Source organism: Malus domestica, chromosome 16 (genome assembly GCF_042453785.1).
Source record: "Malus domestica chromosome 16, GDT2T_hap1".
NCBI classification, from domain to species: domain Eukaryota; kingdom Viridiplantae; phylum Streptophyta; class Magnoliopsida; order Rosales; family Rosaceae; genus Malus; species Malus domestica.
In genome coordinates this window covers 38,372,479-38,394,775 of record NC_091676.1, presented here as the reverse complement: position 1 = coordinate 38,394,775, position 22,297 = coordinate 38,372,479, and the positions used below count along the sequence as shown (strand labels likewise).

The 22,297-nt window shown below is 39.9% G+C and overlaps 1 protein-coding gene across 7 annotated transcripts; it reads left to right on the top strand.

Moving 5' to 3' along the window:
- The first annotated feature begins 609 nt into the window (after positions 1-609).
- Positions 610-21,437, top strand: LOC114822328 (uncharacterized). Of its 7 annotated transcripts, none has more exons than XR_011577090.1 (13): positions 610-855; positions 999-1,184; positions 2,120-2,196; positions 2,582-2,665; positions 7,657-7,741; positions 7,941-8,042; positions 12,725-12,820; positions 15,209-15,316; positions 15,450-15,563; positions 19,915-19,998; positions 20,137-20,265; positions 20,401-20,582; positions 20,704-20,786. XR_011577090.1 is itself a non-coding variant. In XM_070815357.1 (12 exons), exons 6-12 carry the CDS (start codon positions 7,998-8,000, stop codon positions 20,503-20,505), a joined length of 681 nt encoding a protein of 226 aa, XP_070671458.1. In that variant the 5' UTR covers positions 610-855; positions 999-1,184; positions 2,120-2,196; positions 2,582-2,665; positions 7,657-7,741; positions 7,941-7,997; the 3' UTR covers positions 20,506-20,637. The 7 variants fall into 7 exon arrangements, 3 of the variants coding, with proteins under 3 accessions (XP_070671458.1, XP_070671460.1, XP_070671459.1); XR_011577091.1 differs by having other exon boundaries at positions 7,894-8,042; XM_070815357.1 differs by lacking the exon at positions 20,704-20,786 and having other exon boundaries at positions 20,401-20,637.
- Positions 21,438-22,297: the final 860 nt, after the last annotated feature.

Genomic DNA, 22,297 nt, shown 5'->3' with positions numbered 1-22,297 from the left:
CTCCCTCTCTCTCTTCCAAAACGGACTAAATTAGAATTCACGTATCAACCTATCACGTATCGTAATCACTAACCAAATAAATCCTCTGTCGCATAATTTTTAGTTGTGACAGGAATACGGACGATACACTACGTGTTTTTATGAAAGTGGTAGAAAATTTTAATTTTTAAGTTATTAACCTTTTAACACACATAACCCACTATTTATACAGAGACACGTAATGTACCACTTCGTGTGATAATCACACTAAAAAATCTCTCATCTCTGTCTACCTAAAACATTGCAACGTATTTTCAACTTACTAAAACAGCACACCCCCAATAACCTCCTCAAACACTTAAATGGAATGATCAAAGTTTTCTATGTAAATTGCTCTCCCAATCTTTCCTTTCTAATTTCGTGAAAATACAGTAAAACCCTCCACGGACCCCAAAACCGAAACTCCCAACTCCCAACCGCAACTAGTACTTGGCACTTGCATAAAAATCATTCAACATACGACGCTCTCCGACAAACCGACCGAAAGCAAGGGTAAATTCGTAAATGAAACCAGTCATTGTTTTTTTTCTTACGGCTGTTTAATAACTAGTGGTGCTTTTACTGTGGTTTATGGCAGACTGGTTTGCTTTTATCGGTAAACAAGCACCTCCTGAAGTGCCAGGTTCTCCATATGCCATTAGATTCCTTTCAAGCGTTACTGAGTCATCTGGGATGAAACCTATGTTGAATGTATCTAACTTATTCATGCGGTGATAATTCACTGGGCTGTTCCTGTGGTGATTGCCCTTCAGCTACAGTTTGTTCTAACACAGTTTCTCCGGTTTCCCGAAAAGGAGGTTCATGTTCAGTATAAAGGTGAGAGAGCATGTTTTAGTATATTTAAGCTTTTGTCTCTTACATGAATTAGCTTGGTCATATTGGATGAAGATTTCATGTAGATACTGTGAAGTCAGAACTATATGCGTTGTTTATACGCTTTACTTCTGTGACAACTGCAGGGTAAATGTATCGACCTTGCTGTTGCTGTTCTATATATTGTACTGGTTTATGTGTTCTTTGGGTGGGGTTTGTTTCATCGAACTAGAAAAACCAAACCGGCTTCTAGGACAGAACCGTGGTGGAATGTCATGGACGATGGCGAAGTTCATTCTAACAGGGAGAAGAATGAGAACCCTCCGATGCAGGTGGAGACCAATTTCCTTTCTTTCGCGATATACTTATGCATGTGTTCATCTGAATTTATATCATTCACGTTGTCTATGTTTACAAGTTTGAATCTACTTTGAATTTTTTTTATTTGACGGTTTCCGTGCATTCTATCATGCGACATTCATTTCTATTACTTTTAGCTAGCTGTCTGTGTTTCATCATCTATCTGCAAAGGTTTATGGATCATATATGTCATTCCTGACCTCACCAGCCACATTCCTGGATTTATGTTTTGCTTTTCCCGTTATGTTATCACGTTGCAAATTCTCCTGTTAAATAATGAATTTATTATTTATATCATGTCAGATTACCCACCCACATTGATGAGCCATACACATAAAGGGGGAATATGCTTAGGAGGTTAATTTTTTGAGTCTATTTCTTCAGTTTCTTATAAAAGAAGAATTCTCAGTGGAATTTTTTTATCACCTCTTCTTCTAGTATAGTCTTCCTCTTTAGCTTTCTGTAGTCTAAACACTTGATGTATTTTCTATATTGTGCTCAATTATTTTGCTGTTATATTCTTTAGCTTACTGAGACTGCTCTCTGGCTGACATATGCTTACAGAATTTTCTTTGCTTCTATATCTGCAAAGTTCTTTACCACAAAAAACTGTCTCCGTAATATATAGTTTTCTACTGGTATTATCTTCCTCTTTAGCTTCTGTGGTTAACTTGCTTCATGAAATCGCTTTCTGTGTTTGTGCTCAACTTATATTACTGCCATAATCTTGAGCGGTAGGTCTCGGGTTCGAGACTTGGGAGCAGCCTCTCCATAAATGGGGGTAAGGCTAGCCGACATTCACCTCTCCCAGACCCTGCTTAAAGCGGGAGCCTTGTGCACTGGGTACGACCTTTTTTTTTAATCTCGAGTCTGTAAGCACATGTTTCATGAAAATTGTTGGTAATAGGTATTTGAAGATGTTTGTCACATTGGAGATGATGTCCAACTTTCAATTGTGCAAGGATACATGTCAAAAAATTTCAGGTTATTGCTATTCCTTGCAGAATGATTGCTCCATGTCAAACTTTTCTGTCAGTGACTCTTTTAAGGCAGAATTGGTTTCTTACATAAACGATTACCTTTTGATTTACAGGAGATATGGAACATGGTTAACTTATGAGGATCATCAGTTCTTAATCTTGTGATGTTGGTTTATAACCCATTCTTTTTTGAGATTATACTCTCCCGTGTGTACCCCGATGTGGGTTCTCTTGTGGACATTTAGCATTTAAACCCTTGTATGCGTGCAATGGTTTTTTATGTCATTAGATAAATAAGTTTACATTTTGATTTGTTTTGCCTTAGAAGCCTTCTATGTTATCATTGGACTTCTACCATTCTGTTCAACTTAAGATGTATGATGTTGCAGCTGTGGGTTGGGCCTGGGAGTAAAGCAGCCGAAGAGAAGCAATTTTTTGATAGTCACCTAGCCCCTTTCTACAGAATTGAGCAGGTTCTACATTCTTACGCTCTCTTCTTCTGGTGAACTATTTTTTGTTAGAACCAAGTGTTTATCGAATGAGATCTTTGCAAACTGGGAGGAAAATCGCTTAACATTTATCAAAAGCAAACCGGCTATATATAAGCCTTACATAACTGAAAGGTAAAAATGCAACCCACGTTAAACAGTAACCTAAACGTGGTAAATGACTAAGTCTGAAAGAAACCAACTTCTACTGATCCCTAAAAACTAGGGTTTATTTAACCATGCAGTTAAAACTGCTTACATGAACAATCCTAAGTTTTCGTAGTGGATAGAACCACTACTTTCAACAAACTTAATAATCTAACATCCTCCCTTAAACTGATTACTAAGAAATCAGTTTATACCTGGTTCCATACACACTCCCATAAGCTCACGCATCTTCAGAAAGACATCAGTCTTCAAAGGCTTGGTTAATATGTCTACTATTTGTTCTTGAGTGTTGCAATGAACCAGCTGCACAATTTCATCCTTAGTCAGATCACGAAGAAAGTGGAAACGTACATCTATGTGTTTGCTTCGACCATGCATTACAGGATTCCTGGAGAGCTTTATTGATGAGCTATTGTCATAGAAAATCGTTGTAGAGTCTTGCTGAGCTTGACCTAACTCCTTCATTATCCTTCTCAACCAGATTGCCTGACAAGCACATGAAGCTGCTGCTATGAATTCGGCTTCAGTTGTTGATAACGTAACCACAGGTTGCTTCTTGGAAGACCAACACACAGCTCCTGAACTTAACATGAACAAATACCCCGATGTGCTCTTTCTATCATCTAAGTCACCTGCATAATCACTATCTGAGTAGCCTCTGAGCTCAACGTGTCCTCCCTTTTTGTAAAGAATTCCAAGGCTGATCGTGCCTTTTAAATACCTCAAAACCCTTTTTGCCGCTGCCAAATGCATTTCTGTTGGACACTCCATAAATCTGCTGATTAAGCTTACCACAAACATAGTGTCAGGCCGAGTGGTTGTGAGATACATGAGGCTCCCCACAATCTGTTTATAGAAAGTGTTGTCGACCTTCTCACCAGTCACATCCTTCGTTAACTTGGTACCTGGAACAATAGGATTGTGCACTGGATTGCAGTTTTCCATTTTAAATCTTTCCAACACTTCTTGAGCATATTTTTTTTGGCAGATAAATATTCCATCTACCTGCTGCAATACTTCAATTCCAAGGAAGTACCTCATCTTACCAAGATCGGTCATTTCAAATTCATTCATCATCGACTGCTTAAACTTAGTGAACATGCATTCATCATTGCCAGTATAAATGAGATCATCAACGTAAAGACAAACAATGAGTATTTTACCTCCATCTCCAGTTTTGATGAACAAAGTGTGTTCATAGGGACACTTCACAAACTCTTCCTCCAAGAAATAAGCTTCTATACGACTTTACCAAGCACGAGGAGCTTGTTTAAGTCCATATAAAGCTTTCCTTAATTTGTAAACTTTATGCTCCTTTCCTCTCTGCACATACCCAGGTGGCTGTTCTACAAACACTTCTTCATTAATTTCTCCATGTAAGAAGGCACTTTTCACGTCCAATTGATGAATTGTCCACTCCCTTTGCGCAGCAAGTGCAATTACAACCCAAATGGTATTAATCTAGCCACAGGAGCAAATACTTCAGCATAGTCGACCCCATATTCTTGAGCATACCCTTTAGCCACAAGCCGAGCTTTGTACTTGTCCACCTCTCCATTCTCATTCAGTTTAGTCTTGTAAACCCATTTGACTCCGATCATCTTCCCACCTTAAGGTAAATCTGTCAATTCCCAAGTGTTGTTCCTCTCGATGGCTGCTATTTCAACATCCATAGCTTTCCTCCGTTTAGTACTCTTCACAGCTTCATTGTAATGCATTGGATCACTGTCTGCTAAAAGAGCCAAGTGCACCATGTCTTCTTCTTCAGATAATCCCTCTCCCGTCACGTAATCTCTCATCCACACCGGCGGAGCCCTAGGCCTTCTTTCTTCTAGACTTGATAAACTTGCTTCTGAGACTTCATCTGATCCACTATTGTTGCTTGTGTCATTTTCATTTCCATCGGATCCATCTTCATCTTCTCCCTGACTATTAACTTCATCAGCTTCAATTACTTTATCTTCATCATCATCCCATTCCAAATCTGCTATGACAGCTTCATGATGAAGCTCATCCCAATCCCAACTGCTATTCTCATCAAATCTCACATCACGACTGATTATGATCCTCTGTGAGATTGGATCAAATAGTCGATAGGCCTTCGATCCTACGCTTACTCCAAGCAGCACACACTTCATACTTTTATCATCTAGCTTGGTTCTCTTGTTGTCTGGAATATGTACGTATGAAATACATCCAAAAACCCTGAAATAACTTACTGATGGTATCTTACCACTCCATGCCTCCTCGGGTGTTTTGTTTTTTACTGCAAATATGGGACTCCTGTTGAGCACATGAACTGTCCAGTTTGCTGCCTCAGGCCAAAAAGTCTTTGGCATCTTCTTCTCGGTTAATAAGCTTCGAACCATGTTCATGATAGTCTGATTCTTACGCTCAGCTACTCCGTTTTGCTGCGGGGTGTAAGCTGCTGTCAGTTGTCGTTGGATCCCATTCTCAACACAAAACTCAACAAACTCGATAGATGTAAACTCCCCTCCACGATCCGTGCGCAAATTTCTAATACTTGCATCAGTTTCTTTCTCCACAAGACTTTTGAAAGCTTTAAAGGTTCGAAAGGCTTATAACTTCTCAATCAAAAAATAGATCCAAGTCTTACGACTAAAATCATCTATAAAGGTGAGTAGATACCTCTTCTTACTATTGGATGTAGGCTTTATTGGTCCACATATATTTGCATGAACGAGTTGTAGAATTTGACAAGCCCTCCAAGTACTCCTTTTTGGAAAAGGATCTCTCGATTACTTGCCTACCAAGCAATTCTCGCATACTCTTGACGAGTCTTTTATCTGAGGTAGTCCACTCACCATCTGCTTCTATTATAGAGTCTTTAAGGCACCAAGACTCAAGTGCTCATATCGGCAATGCCACAACTGAACTGGATCATCTGTGAGAACATTGAAACATGCCTGGACATTGAGTTGATACTGAGCAACAAGAATGAACATACAGTTTGCAGCCATAATGGTCTCCATGATCAGTCCTCTTTCAGGATGATAGATCTTGCACCTCCCGTGTTGAATGAGAATAGACAGACCTCTCTCCTGAAGTTGACCAATACTTAGAAGATTATTCTTTAAAGCAGGCACATAGAAAACTCCTGTGATCACCTGAGTCATTCCATTCACTTGTAGTCGAATGTTTCCTTTTCCCAAAACAGCCATACTAGTATTGTTCCCTAGTTTCACAGTTTCTCTAAAACTTCCATCAAAATCAGAAAATACTTATCTCTTACCACACATATGATTGCTGCAACCCGAGTCTAGGAACCAAATGTCTTCTTTGATCTCCTGAGTATCCATGTACGCCATTAGCAACATTTCTTCACTAGCTTCTGCATAGTTAGCCTTTGCTTCCTTGTCTTTCTTAGGACACTCATACTGATAGTGCCCTAATTCATGACAATTATAGCACTCAATCGTTGACTTGTCGAAGTTTTGTCGACCTTTTCCACGATAGCTTCCTCGACCACGTCCTCTTCCTCCAAAATTCTCTTCATAGGCCACCTTTAGTGCTTGCTCCTCCACAATATGTCCAATCATCCGCTGCTCATGCACTAGCAAACTGCTTTGCAGTTCATCAATTGAGAGAATGTCTAAATCTTTAGATTCCTCAATTGAACAAACCACATAGTCATATTTAGGAGTCATCGATCTCAAGATCTTCTCAATGACCTCTACATCTGTCAATTTGTCACCATTGATCCTTCTCTTGTTGGCTATGGTCAAAGTTTGACCAAAAAACTCATTCACAGTTTCTCCTGTCTTCATGTGAAGCATCTCAAACTCCTTTCGAAGTGCCTGCAACTGTGTTCGCTTGACTCGAGCAGTCCCTTGATACTTCTGCTTCAACGAATCCCAAATCTCCTTAGCCGTATCCTTGTTCAAGATTGTTTCCAAAACAGCTCAATCAATTGCTTGAAACAAGTAGTTCTTAGCATTTAGATCCTTCAACTTTTGATCTTCGAGCACTTTTCGTTGCCCCTCCGAGGATTGAGCTCCTTCTGCTGCTGCAAGGATTCCATGCTCCACAAGACTCCAATATTCCTTTAAACGTAGGAAGTTTTCCATAAGCATCGCCCAGTGGTCATAATGCCCATCCAGTTTTGGAATGGATGCTTGCACAAAGCCACTTCCTTCTCCTGCCATATTCTCGTACCTCTTCACTCAAAAGATTACTATCTCTCAAGCTTCAATCAAGAGCCCCAGGTTGGGGCTCTGATACCAAATGTTAGAACCAAGTGTTTATCGAATGAGATCTTTGCAAACTGGGAGGAAAATCGCTTAACATTTATCAAAAGCAAACCGGCTATATATAAGCCTTACATAACTGAAAGGTAAAAATGCAACCCACGTTAAACAGTAACCTAAACGTGGTAAATGACTAAGTCTAAAAGAAACCAACTTCTACTAATCCCTAAAAACTAGGGTTTATTTAGCCATGCAGTTAAAACTGCTTACATGAACAATCCTAAGTTTACGTAGTGGATAGAACCACTACTTTCAACAAACTTAATAATCTAACATTTTTCATCTTATGAGGTGTTATACTTTACTCAATGCAATGAGGTTAACTTTCCAATGTAGCAGAATTGGGATGAGCCAACTTTTCTTTTTATTAATGAGTTGCCTTTTCTTTTTATCTAGACGTTACATATCTTCATCACTTTTTTGTTGGTATGAGAAGCCTGCTGTAGTATAGGTGAAGTTGTATTTGTTTTTCAACTCTACTCCTTTAGCGTTGAAATTGCGGATAAACTTATGTCACACCTTTTTTTTTTTTTTTTGCAGCTAATATTAGGCGACAACTCATGGTAACTCGCCTAGTATTGTGACAGAGGACAATATTAAGCTACTTTTTGAGATACAGAACAAGGTATTTGTCCTTCCAATCCAGACTCTAATATTATCTTCAGAGTTTAAGTGTTTATCTTATAAGATTGGATGGGCTATACGAGACTAAAATTTTTCTTTGTTTTGATATGTACTCCAGTTGTTTTTTGTTATTTCTGTTTTTCTGAATTTCAGGTGTGGTAAAAGAATACGTCTTAGACTACATTACTCATCTTTGACAGGTTGATGGAATTAAAGCAAATTATTCTGGTTCGGCGATATGTCTTGCTGATATTTGCATGAACCCAATGGACAAAGATTGCGCCATTCAAAGTGTCCTACAGGTAACTATTCTTGATGGCCTACTTTTGGTTGATGCATTATGGGTACCAATATTAAAATGGTATACAAAACTTTTGATTTTGATTTGATTGTTTAGCTAAATATGTAACTTGCACTGACAGTGTGTTGGTTTTCTTTTCTAAGGTGTTATACCACAATTTCTTCATTTTTTCAGAATAAAAAATAAAAAATTATTGCATTGTCACCAATGGATCCATGAATTGCCTAATGGTTCCAGTATAGCTGAAGAACCTAGGTATTTTTAAAATTGTTATTAACATTTTCTCTCTTCTCTTCATGGTTCCAGTATTTTAAAATGGATCCTGTAACTTATGATGATTATGGTGGGCTTGAACACTTATGGCGTGTTTACCAATCGGGAGTGGAATGGAGAGAAACGGAATTGAATTCCTCCCCAAGCATTCTGCAATTTACTAGCAACTGGGGAATCAGATTTTATGTGGGGTCTAGCCAATTTCAGGAGTTCAATTTCGGATTTCTCCGGATTTGGATTCCCTCTATAGAGGTGGTAATTGAATTCCGGGTAGAGAGCTCCATCACGAATCAAAATTTTCTACCCAAAATACCCATGTATATTCCTAAAACAACTTCTACCTTCATCAATCATTCTCCTCTATATTTGTTTCTCTCACAGCACATACCACCCCACCTTTGCAATCTGAAACACAGTAGCACTGAACGATGAACGCCTACGATTTGGAACAACGATCGACCGGGGTTTGAAACGACGGCACAACGACGAACATGATCTGGAACAACGAACGCCCAAATCCTCAAGGAAATTGCGATTTGCAGACTCAAACAAAAGAGAAGGAAAGAACTTTTATCACTTTCACCCTGAAAATTGGATTTTTTTTGTTGATGGGGTGGGTCGTGGCTTCGTAGTTCCTCCTGAGATTGGATGGTGGGGTGTGGATACTGCGTACTGGTGAAAGAAAGGGGAAAGGAAGGGTTGCAGAAAAAGAATGGGGAAAGAAAGGAGGAAGAGAGAGAAGGAAGTAAAATGTTATATTGCGTATTGGGGAAAGAAAGGGGAAAGGGTTGCAGAAAAAGAATGCGGAAAGAAAGGGGGAAGAGAGAAGGAAGTAAAATGTTATTTTAGTTTACTTTATGTAGGTATTTCTAATAGGATTTAGGGTGATTAAGGGTTAAAAGCAAATAAAAATTGATTCTTTCATATCAAACTTGAAGTAATCTATGCAATTAGGAAAATTTAAAAGTTATATAAAAGAAAAAAAATTATTCTCTCTAGTAAAAAATTTAAAAAAAAATAAAAGAATAAAAGTTTTACTAAAAATAATTAGCATATAAAATAAATTAGTTAAAATAGGGGTACTTTAGTAATCACATTAGTTATCATTCCGATTCATGTGAATTAGTAAACAGTTTGTATACATCAATGTCATTCCTACTCCGATTCCAGACAGTTTTGGTAAACAACTTCAACATGAATCTAATTCTGATTCCACTTCATTCCAATTCCTCCTCAATCCAATTACGGATTAGTAAACGCGCCCTTAAAGTATTGTTTTGAGGTATATTCTTATAATTTCCATCTATAAATTATTTGAAGTGTGAATCTAGTGCTATGACCAAGAAGGGTAAAGGAATAGCATTACTACTTGTTGTTAGGGAGATTTCTATATATGTCAACCTCCATCCTCAACGGACAGGCAGACCTGCAAAAATGTTCAACCCTTCCTCATATCTGAGAGGGCACTCCCAACGAAGCCTCTCGAAATACTCAGCTTTCTTTCCCCCCGAAAATACCTCTACAAACAAGCTACATCAGAGCAAGAATATCTCATATCATCAGGGTTAAAAGCAAGAGTATCCCATATCATGCTTTTTCCCTGTCTTTTCCTTTGGCCTTATTCTTACCTGCAAGTCAAGGAGAAAAAGAGCAATCAGTCAGCACTTGGAATCAAGCTTCCAGTCAGGAACTAACTGCCTGGAACCCCTTACCTGATTACTTACCTGCATTGCTCTCGAGTACTCATCTTCAACATCTTATGCTTCCAGAGAAGATACCACATCTGCCTAAGGAACAGATAGGGCAAGTGAGAATGATACAAGGAAGCATGTGGAGACAAGCGTAACAAAACCCGTGTCGATACTTCCACTACTTTGTCAACAACAAAAGTATCCCATATCAGCAGGGTCAAACGTACTCTAGATTTGATGGACTTGTTTTGACCCTCAAATTCTTCAGTCGGCCTTATACTCTGGAGGAAACCAGAAAACCCTCCAACCCAGTTCAAGAATAAGCCTGTGGAAAGTTACTTCTTCAAAAGCAAAAGTATCTCATATCATTTCTTCTCCTTTTCTTCTCTTTATCCTTCATGCTGCCTACAAGATAAGGAGAATGAGAACAATCAGTCGGAACTCGAAATCAAACTTCTGATCTGGTACTGATTGCTTGGAGCTCTGATTGCTTACCTTGTCTGTCACCTCTTTCAGCAGATCCCCTAGCTCGGCGACTTGGGGGACTCCTACTACATGGTTTGTATCGCGCTTGACCAAGCCTGAAACTACAAGTAAGCTTCAAGTGAAATTGATACATTACCTTGTGCATCTCCACCAGTTAAAGATACCACCCCTGGACGGAGGAATAGTACTTCCAAAGAAGATGCCACATCTACCTATGAGATAGATAAGGCAAGTGAAGACGATACCACACTTCGGTACTTAGAAGTTTCGTGATTACTCAGCGGCTTGGATCTTGCAAGTCCCCAACCGAGGAGCTTCCCTCACTTGGAAACTTAGGGGAGCATTGTTTGTACCATACTTGACCAATCCAGAAACTACCGAGCACCGATCAACGTTATACCCTCAAGGACCTAGAAGAGTTTCCCTCCAACGAGGAGGCCAATCACAGAGCGACACATGTCGACATCAGAAGCCAATCATAGCGCGACACTTGTCAACATCGGAAGCCAATCACAACACGACACGTGTCAATGTCAGAACAAGGCTAGAAACTCTCTTCTATAAAAGGAGATCATTCTCCCAAAATATTTCCTAATGCCATTTGTACTAAATCATTCACTTGAACCTATGTACTTATGTAAACCCTTCACAATTAATGAGAACTCCTCTACTCCATGGACGTAACCAATCTGGGTGAACCACGTACATCTTGTGTTTGCTCTCCTGTCTCTATCCTTTTACATACTTATCCACACTAATGACCGGAGCAATCTAGTGAATGTCACAAACTTAATACTTTCTGGTGTACCAAAGTCCTCACTGATTTTGTGCATCAACAATCCTTAAGTCCCTACCTTTTTGCATTGGTAATGGATGAGTTAACAGGACATATTCAAGATGTTATTCCTTGGTGTATGCTTTTAGCAGATGATATAGGGTTGATAGATGAAACTCAGGAAGGGGTAAATGCGAAGCTTAACCTTTGGAAAGAAGTGTTGGAATCTAAAGGTCTTCACCTAAGCCGATCAAAGACAGAATATATAGAATACAAGCGGGATGGATGAAGTGGAAGAGTGCATCCGGCGTGTTGTGTGACCGTCGTATGCCACTGAAGCTCAAGGGAAAATTTTATAGGACAGCAATAAGGTCGGCGATGCTGTATGTCACAGAATGTTGGGTGGTGAAGCATCAACACGTACACAAAATGGGTGTAGCGGAGATGAGGATCCTTCGTTGGAGGTGTGGTCTCACGAGAAAGGATAAGATTAGGAATGAGTGGGTTGGACATGTGCAAAAAAGGCCTACTGACGCTCCAGTTCAAAGATGTGACTACGGGACAGAGGTTCAGGGCCGAAGGGGTAGAGGAAGACCTAGGAAAACTTTGGAAGAGACCCTAAGAAAAGACTTAGAGTACTTGGATCTAACGGAGGACATGACACAAAACCGAGCGTAATGGCGTTCTAGGATTCACATAGCCGATCCCACTTAGTGGGAAAAGGCTTTGTTGTTGTTGTTGTTGTTGAGATTATGTATATCTATATCAACTGTTCTAGATATTTTTTGTTTCTTTTGAGCCATCATTTCCAGTGTAAACGACTACTGAAATGACAATGTCTATGAACATAACGATGAACTGTGTGTTACTTTTGATAGAGCATGAATGGTGAAATTTAACATGTGAATGTGATAGTATCAGGGTTTGTAAGACAAAGTTGGGTCTACAGTATTATGTTTGTAATATTTTTTAAAGCTGTTTTAGATAGTGAGGTGCGTTTGTTATTGCTTCATGATCCATGATTCATGGTCCATGATCCATGATACGTGCATTATTGTAGTGTGCATGATCATTATCATTATAGGTATGTTATTGTTAAAATGCCAGGGTTGGTGATGAAAAATATTGTTTTTACTAATTTTTATTTAAGGCTGATGGATAGAACTAATGCATCTGATACCGGTTAAACTGCTTGATATACATTATGTGCATCTATTTTCTGCTCATTTTTTCAAAGGATGAGATGCAGATATCTGTCCATATTTTCCCTTTTTTTCTTCTAGATAAGCCGGAGTCATCTGGCCAGATGACCATCCTCACATTTTAATATGCTTACATTTCTCTCCAGCATGTTCTATAATTGATTTACTTGCTTGACCATTCCAAATTTCTCAAACAATATGGAAATACTGTTATGGAAAGTAGACCTGTTAACATTTGTGTTTTGTGTTATTGAAGCACTATTCATCTGCTGACACATGTATGAGTGCGTTTAAAGGTCCTCTTGATCCTAGCACAGCATTAGGAAGCTTCTCTGGGAAAAACTACTCCGAGGTAATGATTTTCTGTTTTTTCATGAACAAATTCATTTTTTTAATCTTTTCAAGTTGATCAACAACAACAACAACAACAACAACAAAGTTTTTTCCCACTAAGTGGGGTCGGCTATATGAATCCTAGAACGTCATTGCGCTCGGTTTTGTGTCATGTCTTCCGTTAGATCCAAGGACTCTAAGTCTTTTCTTAGAGTCTCTTCCAAAGTTTTCCTAGGTCTTCCTCTACCCTTTCGGCCCTGGACCTCTGTCCCATAGTTACATCTTCTAACTGGAGCGTTAGTAGGCCTTCTTTGCACATGTCCAAACCACCGTAACCAATTTTCTCTCATCTTTCCTTTAATTTCGGCTACTCCTACTTTACCTCGGATATCCTCATTCCTAATCTTATCCTTTCTTATGTGCCCACACATCCAACTAAGCATCCTCATCTCCGCTACACCCATTTTATGTACGTGTTGATGCTTCACCGCCCAACATTCTGTGCCATACAGCATCGCCGGCCTTATTGTCGTCCTATAAAATTTTGCCCTTGAGCTTCAGTGGCATACGGCGGTCACACAACACGTCGGATGCACTCTTCCACTTCATCCATCTAGCTTGTATTTTATGGTTGAGGTCTCCATCTAATTCTCCGTTCTTTTGCAACAAAGATCCTAGGTAGCGAAAGCGGTCGCTCTTTGGTACTTCCTGATCTCTGATCCTCACCCCTAACTCATTTTGGCCTCCATTTGCATCGAACTTGCACTCCATATATTCTGTCTTTGATCGGCTTAGGCGAAGACCTTTAGATTCCAACACTTCTCTCCAAAGGTTAAATTTCGCATTTATCCCTTCCTGAGTTTCATCTATCAACACTATATCGTCTGCGAAAAGCATACACCAAGTAATATCATCTTGAATATGTCTCATTAACTCATCTATTACCAATGCAAAAAGGTAAGGACTTAAGGATGAGCCTTGATGTAACCCAACAGTTATGGGGAAGCTTTCGGTTTGTCCTTCATGAGTTCTTACGGCAGTCTTTGCTCCATCATATATATCCTTTATAGCTTGGATATATGCTACTCGTGCTCCTTTCTTCTCTAAAATCCTCCAAAGAATGTCTATTGGGACCCTATCATACGCTTTTTCCAAATCTATAAGGACCATGTGTAAATCCTTTTTCCTATCTCTATATCTTTCCATCAATCTTCGTAAGAGATAGATTGCCTCCATGGTTGAGCGCCTTGGCATGAACCCGAATTGGTTGTCCGAAACCCGTGTCTCTTGCCTCAATCTATGCTCAATGACTCTCTCCCAGAGCTTCATTGTATGACTCATTAGCTTAATACCCCTATAGTTCATGCAATTTTGTATGTCACCCTTATTCTTGTAGATAGGCACCAAAGTGCTCTTTCGCCACTCATTTGGCATCTTCTTCATTTTCAAAATTTTATTGAAAAGGTCTGTGAGCCATGTTATACCCATCTCTCCCAAGACTTTCCACACTTCGATTGGTATATCATCTGGACCCATTGCTTTTCTATGTTTCATCTTTTTCAAAGCTACAACCACTTCTTCCTTCCTGATTCGGTAGTAAAATGAGTAGTTTCTACACTCTTCTGAGTTACTCAACTCCCCCAAAGAAGTACTCATTTCATGTCCTTCATTGAAAAGATTATGAAAATAACCTCTCCATCTGTCTTTGACCGCGTTCTCTGTAGCAAGAACTTTTCCATCCTCATCACATCCTTGATGCACCTCACTTGGTTTAGGTCCCTTGTCTTCTTTTCCCATGCTCTAGCTAGTTTATAGATATCCAACTCTCCTTCTTTGGTATCTAGTCGCTTATACATATAGTCATAAGCCGCTAACTTAGCTTCTCTCACAGCTTTCTTCGCCTCCTGCTTCGCTATTCTATACCTTTCACTATTTTCATCGGTCCTATCCTTGTATAGGGCTTTACAACATTCCTTCTTGGCCTTCACCTTTGTTTGTACCTCCTCATTCCACCACCAAGATTCCTTTTGGTGTGGAGCAAAGCCCTTGGACTCTCCTAATACCTCTTTTGCTACTTTTCGGATACAACTAGCCATGAAATCCCACATTTGGCTAGCTTCCCCCTCTCTATCCCACACGCATTGGGTGATTACTTTCTCTTTGAAAATGGCTTGTTTTTCTCCTTTTAGATTCCACCATCTAGTCCTTGGGCACTTCCAGGTCTTGTTCTTTTTTCTCCCTCTTTTGATATGTACATCCATCACCAACAAGCGATGTTGATTAGCCAAGCTCTCTCCCGGTATAACTTTGCAATCCTTTCAAGTTGTACGATCCCCTTTCCTCAAGTTGATAAGAAGATTAAATTCTTTGAGTATTTATTGACCATTATGATTTTTTTTCAATGCAGGCATCAGCATTTCTTGAAACTTATCCCGTAAACAATGCTCTTAGTAATGACGGGAATGAAATTGAAAGAGCAGTGGCATGGGAGAAGGCCTTTATTGAGCTTGCAAAGGTTTACTCTTTGTCTAGCATAATTCTTGTAATTGTTTATTTTTTGCGTTCTTGTTCATGTTACCTTCCTGTCCTGAATGAAAGTAGACATATTTCTCTCATAACCGTTAGTATTAGTTTTTTGCCTGTGACAGGATGAATTGTTGCAAATGGAGCAATCTAGAAACTTAACACTTTCTTTTTCATCGGAAAGTTCTGTTGAAGAAGAACTTCAAAGAGAAAGTACAGCAGATGCTATTACAATATTGGTAAGTATTTTCTCTCTTTCGTTTTAGTTGCTTGCTTCCTTTTATAATCAAAGCTCAGAATACTGTAATGCACAAGTACTGTACATGATGTATTCTGTGGTTTAAGTATTTTTATTCGTTTATAAGAAAAGACTTAGAGTACTTGGATCTAACGGAGGACATGACACAGGACCGAGCACAATGGCGTTCAAAGATTCATATAGCCGATCCCACTCAGTGACTTGGATTTTCCAAGTCTCCAACTGAGAAGTTTTCCTCACTCGGGAAATTAAGGGAATACTACCTCAACCTACATGCTCCACTCACAAAGCTTCAACATACAAGCTTCAACAAAAGAAAATTCAGAGAACTTAGCGAAGAAGGCTTTGGTGTATTCAACACAATACGTTGAAATGAAGGAAAGCTATTTATTGATATCCCCGATAAGTCACAAATATGTACATATACATGAGTCAAAATAAACAAACAAGAGGGAGCCTTCACAAAGGTTGCTTAGGAGAAGTCTCAGCAGTCGGTAGAGCCCCAGAAAGAGCAGGCACTGGAGGGGGATCATTTGGAGCCTCAGTACTGGACAGAACCCTAGAAGGAGGAGGCAGCAGAGGTTGATCATTTGGAGCTTCATTACGCGGTACAGCCCCAGAAGACGAAGGCAATAAATGCCTTTGGAACAAACCCACAAATCTCTGATGATCAAGTAAAACCTGACCATCAGATTCCTTCATCTGGTCAAGCTTCCTCTTCATGTTTGTAGCATAGTCATGTGCGAGCCGGTGCAACTGTTTATTCTCATGCTTGAGCCCTCTAATCTCCTGTTTGAGACTCATCACTTCCGCCGCCAATGATTCAACTTGGCGGGTTCGAGCAAATAGGCGTTGGGCCATGTTAGACACAGAACCTGCACACTGAACACTGAGAGCCAGAGAATCCTTAACAGCCAACTCATCAGACCGTTTGGAAAGTAGTCTGTTATCTTTGGGAGTGAGAAGATTCCTGGCCACTACCGCAGCGGTCATATCATTCTTCATCACGGAATCCCCAACAGTAAGAGGACCAGTAGGGGAGACGAAGGATGGGCGCCATATGTTGTCTGGAGAAGGCGTGGCTGCCTCTTTAACAAGGTTCAAGTCAAAACGACGGTCGGAGGGGCCAGACATTTTCAAAGGTGTTGAAGAGAGAAGAGGTCGGACAAATCAAGATCTTAGAAGTGCAAGAATGGAGCTTCTACTGGTGGAGATTCAAGTGTGCTTTGGAACTTAATGCCAGCCTCTATAAAAATCTGCACTCGACGAAGCTTCAGAAATCGAAGAGGCGTTTGCTTTCTCAAAAGCTGGGCTACTCAGAGACCACGAGACGTTTGCTTTCTCAAAAGTTGGGCTGCTCAAAGACCACGAAGGCCGATCTCAGAAATCGAAGAGGCGCTTGCTTTCTCAAAAGCTAGGCTGCTCAGAGACCACGAGGGCCGATCTCAGAAATCGAAGAAGCACCTACTTTTCCAGCCTTGTCAGCACCTGTCAGCTCTGCGAAAATTATGGGCATTATGTCGAAGATTTCTGGTGAAGTAGAAAGCACATGAATCTTACTGTTCAATCACCCACTTCCCACACGCAACATTAGCTCATGGGTACCACAGATAACTTTGCCAAAGTTCTCTGACAAAGTTGAGACACGTGAAGCTTGCAGCTCCCACTACACCGCTCTGACCAAGAAGGGTAAAAGAAACAGCAAAGAAACAGCACTAACAAAGTTTAGACACATAAATTTTGAAGGTCTAGCTACCATATTATTACCCACAAGGGTAAAGGAACAGTACCACTGCTGGATAATTGGAAAGTCCCTGTGTGTCAACCTCTGTGCTTCGTGGCAAGATAGACTAGCAAACATGCCCAACCTTTTCTCACATTCGAGAAAACACTCCCAACAAGATTGCTTGCTCCAAAATCGAAGAGGCACCGCCCTCCGAATCTCGAGAGCCAGACTCCCAACATGATTACTTTCTCAAAAATCGAAGAGACACCGCTCTTCGAATCTCGAGAGCCAAACCCCTAGCAGGATGGCTTTCTCAAAAATCGAAAAGGCATCGTTCTCCGAATCTCGAGAGCCAGATCTCCGACTGGATTGCTGGTTCGAAAACCGAAGAGGCACCATTTTCCCAACTTCAAAAGCCGGATCTCCTTGAATAAAGCTTGTCTGTAATCTTTACACGCAACATCAGCTTTCCAGATACCATAGACCACTTTTTCAAAGTGCTCTGACAAAGTTAAAACATGTGAAGCTGGCAGCTCCCACTATCGTGTTATGACCAAGCAGGGTAAAGGAATAGCATTACTACTTGTTGTTAGGGAGACTCCTATATATGTTGACCTCCATCCCCAACAGACAGGCAGACCTGCAAAAATGCTCAACCCTTCCTCATATCTGAGAGGGCACTCCCAAAGAAGCCTTTCGAAATATTCAGCTTTCTTTCCTCCCGATAATACCTCTGCAAACAAGCTATACTAGAGCAAGAATATCTCATATCATCAGGGTTAAAAGCAAGAGTATCCCATATCATGTTTTTTCCCTGTCTTTTCCTTTGGCCTTGTTCTTACCTACAAGACAAGGAGAAAGAGAGCAATCAGTCAGCACTTGGAATCAAGCTTCCAGTCAGGAACTGACTGCCTGGAACCCCTTACTTGATTACTTACCTGGCATTGCTCTCGAGTACTCATCTTCAACATCTTATGCTTCCAGGGAAGATACCGCATCGGCCTGAGGAACATATAGGGCAAGTGAGAAGGATACAAGGAAGCATGTGGAGACAAGCGTAACAGCACACGTGCCGATACATCCACTACTCTGTCAAAAGAAAAAGTATCCCATATCAGCAGGGTCGAACGTACTATAGATTTGATGGACTTGTTTTGACCCTCAAATTCTTCAGTCGGCCTTATACTCTGGAGGAAACCAGAAAACCCTCCAGCCCAGTTCAAGAATAAGCCTGTGGAAAGTTACTTCTTCAAAAGCAAAAGTATCCCATAGCATCTCTTCTCATTTTTCTTCTCTTTATCCTTCATGCTGCCTGCAAGATAGGGAGAATGTGAACAATCAGCCGGAACTCGAAATCAAAGTTCTGATCTGGGACTGATTGCTTGGAGCTCTGATTGCTTACCTTGTCTGTTACCTCTTTCAGCAGATCCCCTAGCTCGGCGACTTGGAGGACTCCTACTACATGGTTTGTATCGCGCTTGACCAAGCCCGAAACTACAAGTAAGCTTCAAGTGAAATTGATACATTACCTTGTGCATCTCCACCAGTTAAAGATACCACCCCTGGATGGAGGAAGAGTACTTCCAGAGAAGATGCCACATCTACCTACGAGACAGATAAGGCAAGTCAAGACGATACCACACTCCGGAACTTAGAAGTTTCGTGATTACGAGATCATTCTCCCACAATATTTCATAATGTCATTTGTACTAAATCATTCACTTGTACTCACTAAAAGAGAGCTTGAACCTATGTACTTGTGTAAACCCTTCACAATTAATGAGAACTCCTCTATTTCGTGGACGTAGCCAATATGGGTGAACCACGTACATCTGGTGTTTGCTTTCCTATCTCTATGCATTTATATACTTATCCACACTAATGACCGGAGCAATCTAGCGACGATCACAAAAAGCGACCGTTTTCGCTACCTAGGATCTATCTTGCAAGAGAACGGAGAATTAGATGGAGATCTCAACCATAGAATACAAGCTGGATGGATGAAGTGTAAGAGTGCATCCGGCGTGTTGTGTGATCGTCGTAGGTCACTGAAGCTCAAGGGAAAATTTTATAGGACGGCAATAAGGCCAGCGATGTTGTATGGCACAGAATGTTGGGCGATGAAGCATCAACACGTACACAAAATGGGTGTAGCGGAGATAAGGATGCTTTGTGGGATGATTCGTGGGATGTGTGGGCACACGAGAAAGGAGAAGATTGTGAATGAGGATATCCGAGGTAAAGTAGGACTAGCCGAAGTTGAAGGAAAGATGAGAGAAAATCGGTTACGGTGGTTTGGACATGTGCAAAGAAGGCCTACTGACGCTCCGGTTCGAAGATGTGACTACGGAACAGAGGTTCGGGGCCGAAGGGGTAGAGGAAGACCTAGGAAAACTTTGGAAGAGACCCTAAGAAAAGACTTAGAGTACTTGGATCTAACGGAAGACATGACACAAAACCGAGCGCAATGGCGTTCTAGGATTCATATAGCCGACCCCACTTAGTGGGAAAAGGCTTTGTTGTTGTTGTTGTTGTATATGGAACAAGTTCCATCATTTGAATCTTTTAAATTACCATCCATTTATGGTTTCGTATTTCATTGCAGATAAGCTACCTTGTAATGTTTGCTTATATCTCTCTTACTTTGGGCGACTCACCTCGTTTGTCATCATTTTACATTTCGTCTAAGGTATGTTCTCAACTATTTTTAGTTTTCTTTTTTAATTGACTGGAAAATACCGTCCTTATGTGTACGTTGTTTGGTTTTCCTTTGATTCAAAACTGAGACATCGTTTATATAACTACAATTGTGCACGGTTGAGTTCAGGTATTGCTTGGTCTCTCTGGTGTTGTGCTTGTCATGCTGTCCGTTCTTGGATCAGTGGGATTTTTCAGTGTTATAGGTGTAAAATCTACCTTAATCATCATGGAAGTTATCCCATTTCTTGTTCTAGCTGTAAGTTCCTCGACATCCCTACATATATATAATGTATATCATATATATTTCTATACAAACCAAATTGTTCATAATGTTTACAGGTGACTGATTTTGTCGCAGTTTATAATATTCCGGAGTCTATAATCTTACCAGGTTGGGGTAGATAATATGTGTATACTGGTGAATGCTGTCAAACGGCAACCCTTGCAGTTGCCTTGTGGAAGTTGTGGAAGTTGGACCATCAATAACACTAGCTAGTCTATCAGAGGTTTTAGCATTCGCACTTACAAGTTTTATTCCTATGTCAGCATGCCGCGTATTCTCCATGTTTGCAGGTTGGAAATTCTGATCTATGATAAACTTTGGATAAGTGAAATAGTTGTAGTACGTTTTTGTTGTCTTCCTGTCTTACCTCAGGCCTATTCTCCAAACTTTCTCTTGCACATTCTTCTGCAGCACTAGCTGTTTTGCTGGACTTCCTCCTTCAAGTTACTGCATTTGTAGCTTTGATTGTTTTTTATTTTTGGAAAACTGAGGGTTGATTGTTACTGTTTGGTTGATATGATAGGTATATTTTGTATCTCTTTTACCTATTAATTTAGTCATGGTTTGATATAAAACAGTTGGATTTGATGTATTTTGTGCGAATTTTATAGAAGTTATTTTTTCGGAGAAAACTGGATTTTTGGAAGAATTACAAGGAAAGCACGAAAGAATAACGAAGTGGACTGATGCTATGTGAGAGTGGTGCTGGAATTTGGGCTTTATCAAATTAAGTCCAATTTGGGCTTCATAAAAACTGGCGTTGGACTATTCCAAGGAGGGAAGGTTTTTAATCCCCTTATCAAGAAGGTTGCGGGAAAGGAAAAGAGGAGGGGGATTTTAAAGGAAAAGGAGGGCAGATTAAAAGGAGAGGAATCCAGCAGCCGCAAGGTAGTGGGAGACAAAAAAAAAAAAAAAAACACAGCGCAGACACATACATAAGCCGAGAGAAAGAAGAAGCAATTGGAGAATTCTAGCTTTGTTGTGGAGTGGAGAATGGAATTTCAGTTGTTTCCTTCTTTGTTTTCGAATTCTAGCGTGGTGTATTTTAATTCGATCATGAACTAAGTCCTTTTGCTAGGATTAGGGTGTACTCTTATCATGAACATCTAATTCTTATTATTTCATATTGATCTCGGCTGTTTCCATGTTGAGTAATTGTTATTGTGCTTTATCGTTATCAAATAACTGGCCATTATTTGTGTGAAGAACTAAATTGGGACTGACAGGTTGAGTTTAGTAGATTGCTTCTCATAACAATTACCATGAATTACATAATTGAGTAGACATACTGGTTATGACTTGTGTAGTATTGTGAAATTATCCATTTAGCGTAAAGGGTTTCGATTATCTACTTTTGTGGCTAGACATAGCATGGGTAGATAGTTAGAAACACAGTTAGTATATTCTGAAAGGAAATATTGACGAATCAAGGGATAATTGCTAGCAACATGGGAATAATTTGAGTTTAATATGAATAACGGGATTAGATGGGATTGAGAACGAGGAACCTGATGTCCTAGTGCTTCAATACATTAATTTTTCATAATTCATTCACTTTTACTTCGTGTTTGTTCAATTGATATTTTCACTTTCGTTTGGGTTCTTTGCATATTTGAATTTGTCATCGTAATCCATCTTTTATTTAAGTTTAGTTTGAAGTCAATCTCAATAGTAAATTTAGGTTAATCCGATCCTTGTTTGAACGACACTCTACTTATCACTATATTACTTGGACGATATTGTACACTTGCAATTATCAACAACAAGTTTTTGGCGCCGCTGCCGGGGATCGAATTTAATTCTATTTTACTTTTGTGATTTTGTTTAGTTTATTTAAATTTTTTTTTCGTTTTTTTTTTATTTTGATTATTTTTTTTTCTCGGAGTATTCTCACCTTGTCTCATTGTTTCTTGAAGGTGAATGCTTGGTACTCGTTCGTCGGATTGTGTACTACTTGAGTTTGAACCAGAAATTGAGAAAATACTCTGTGAAATCCGAAGAGAAC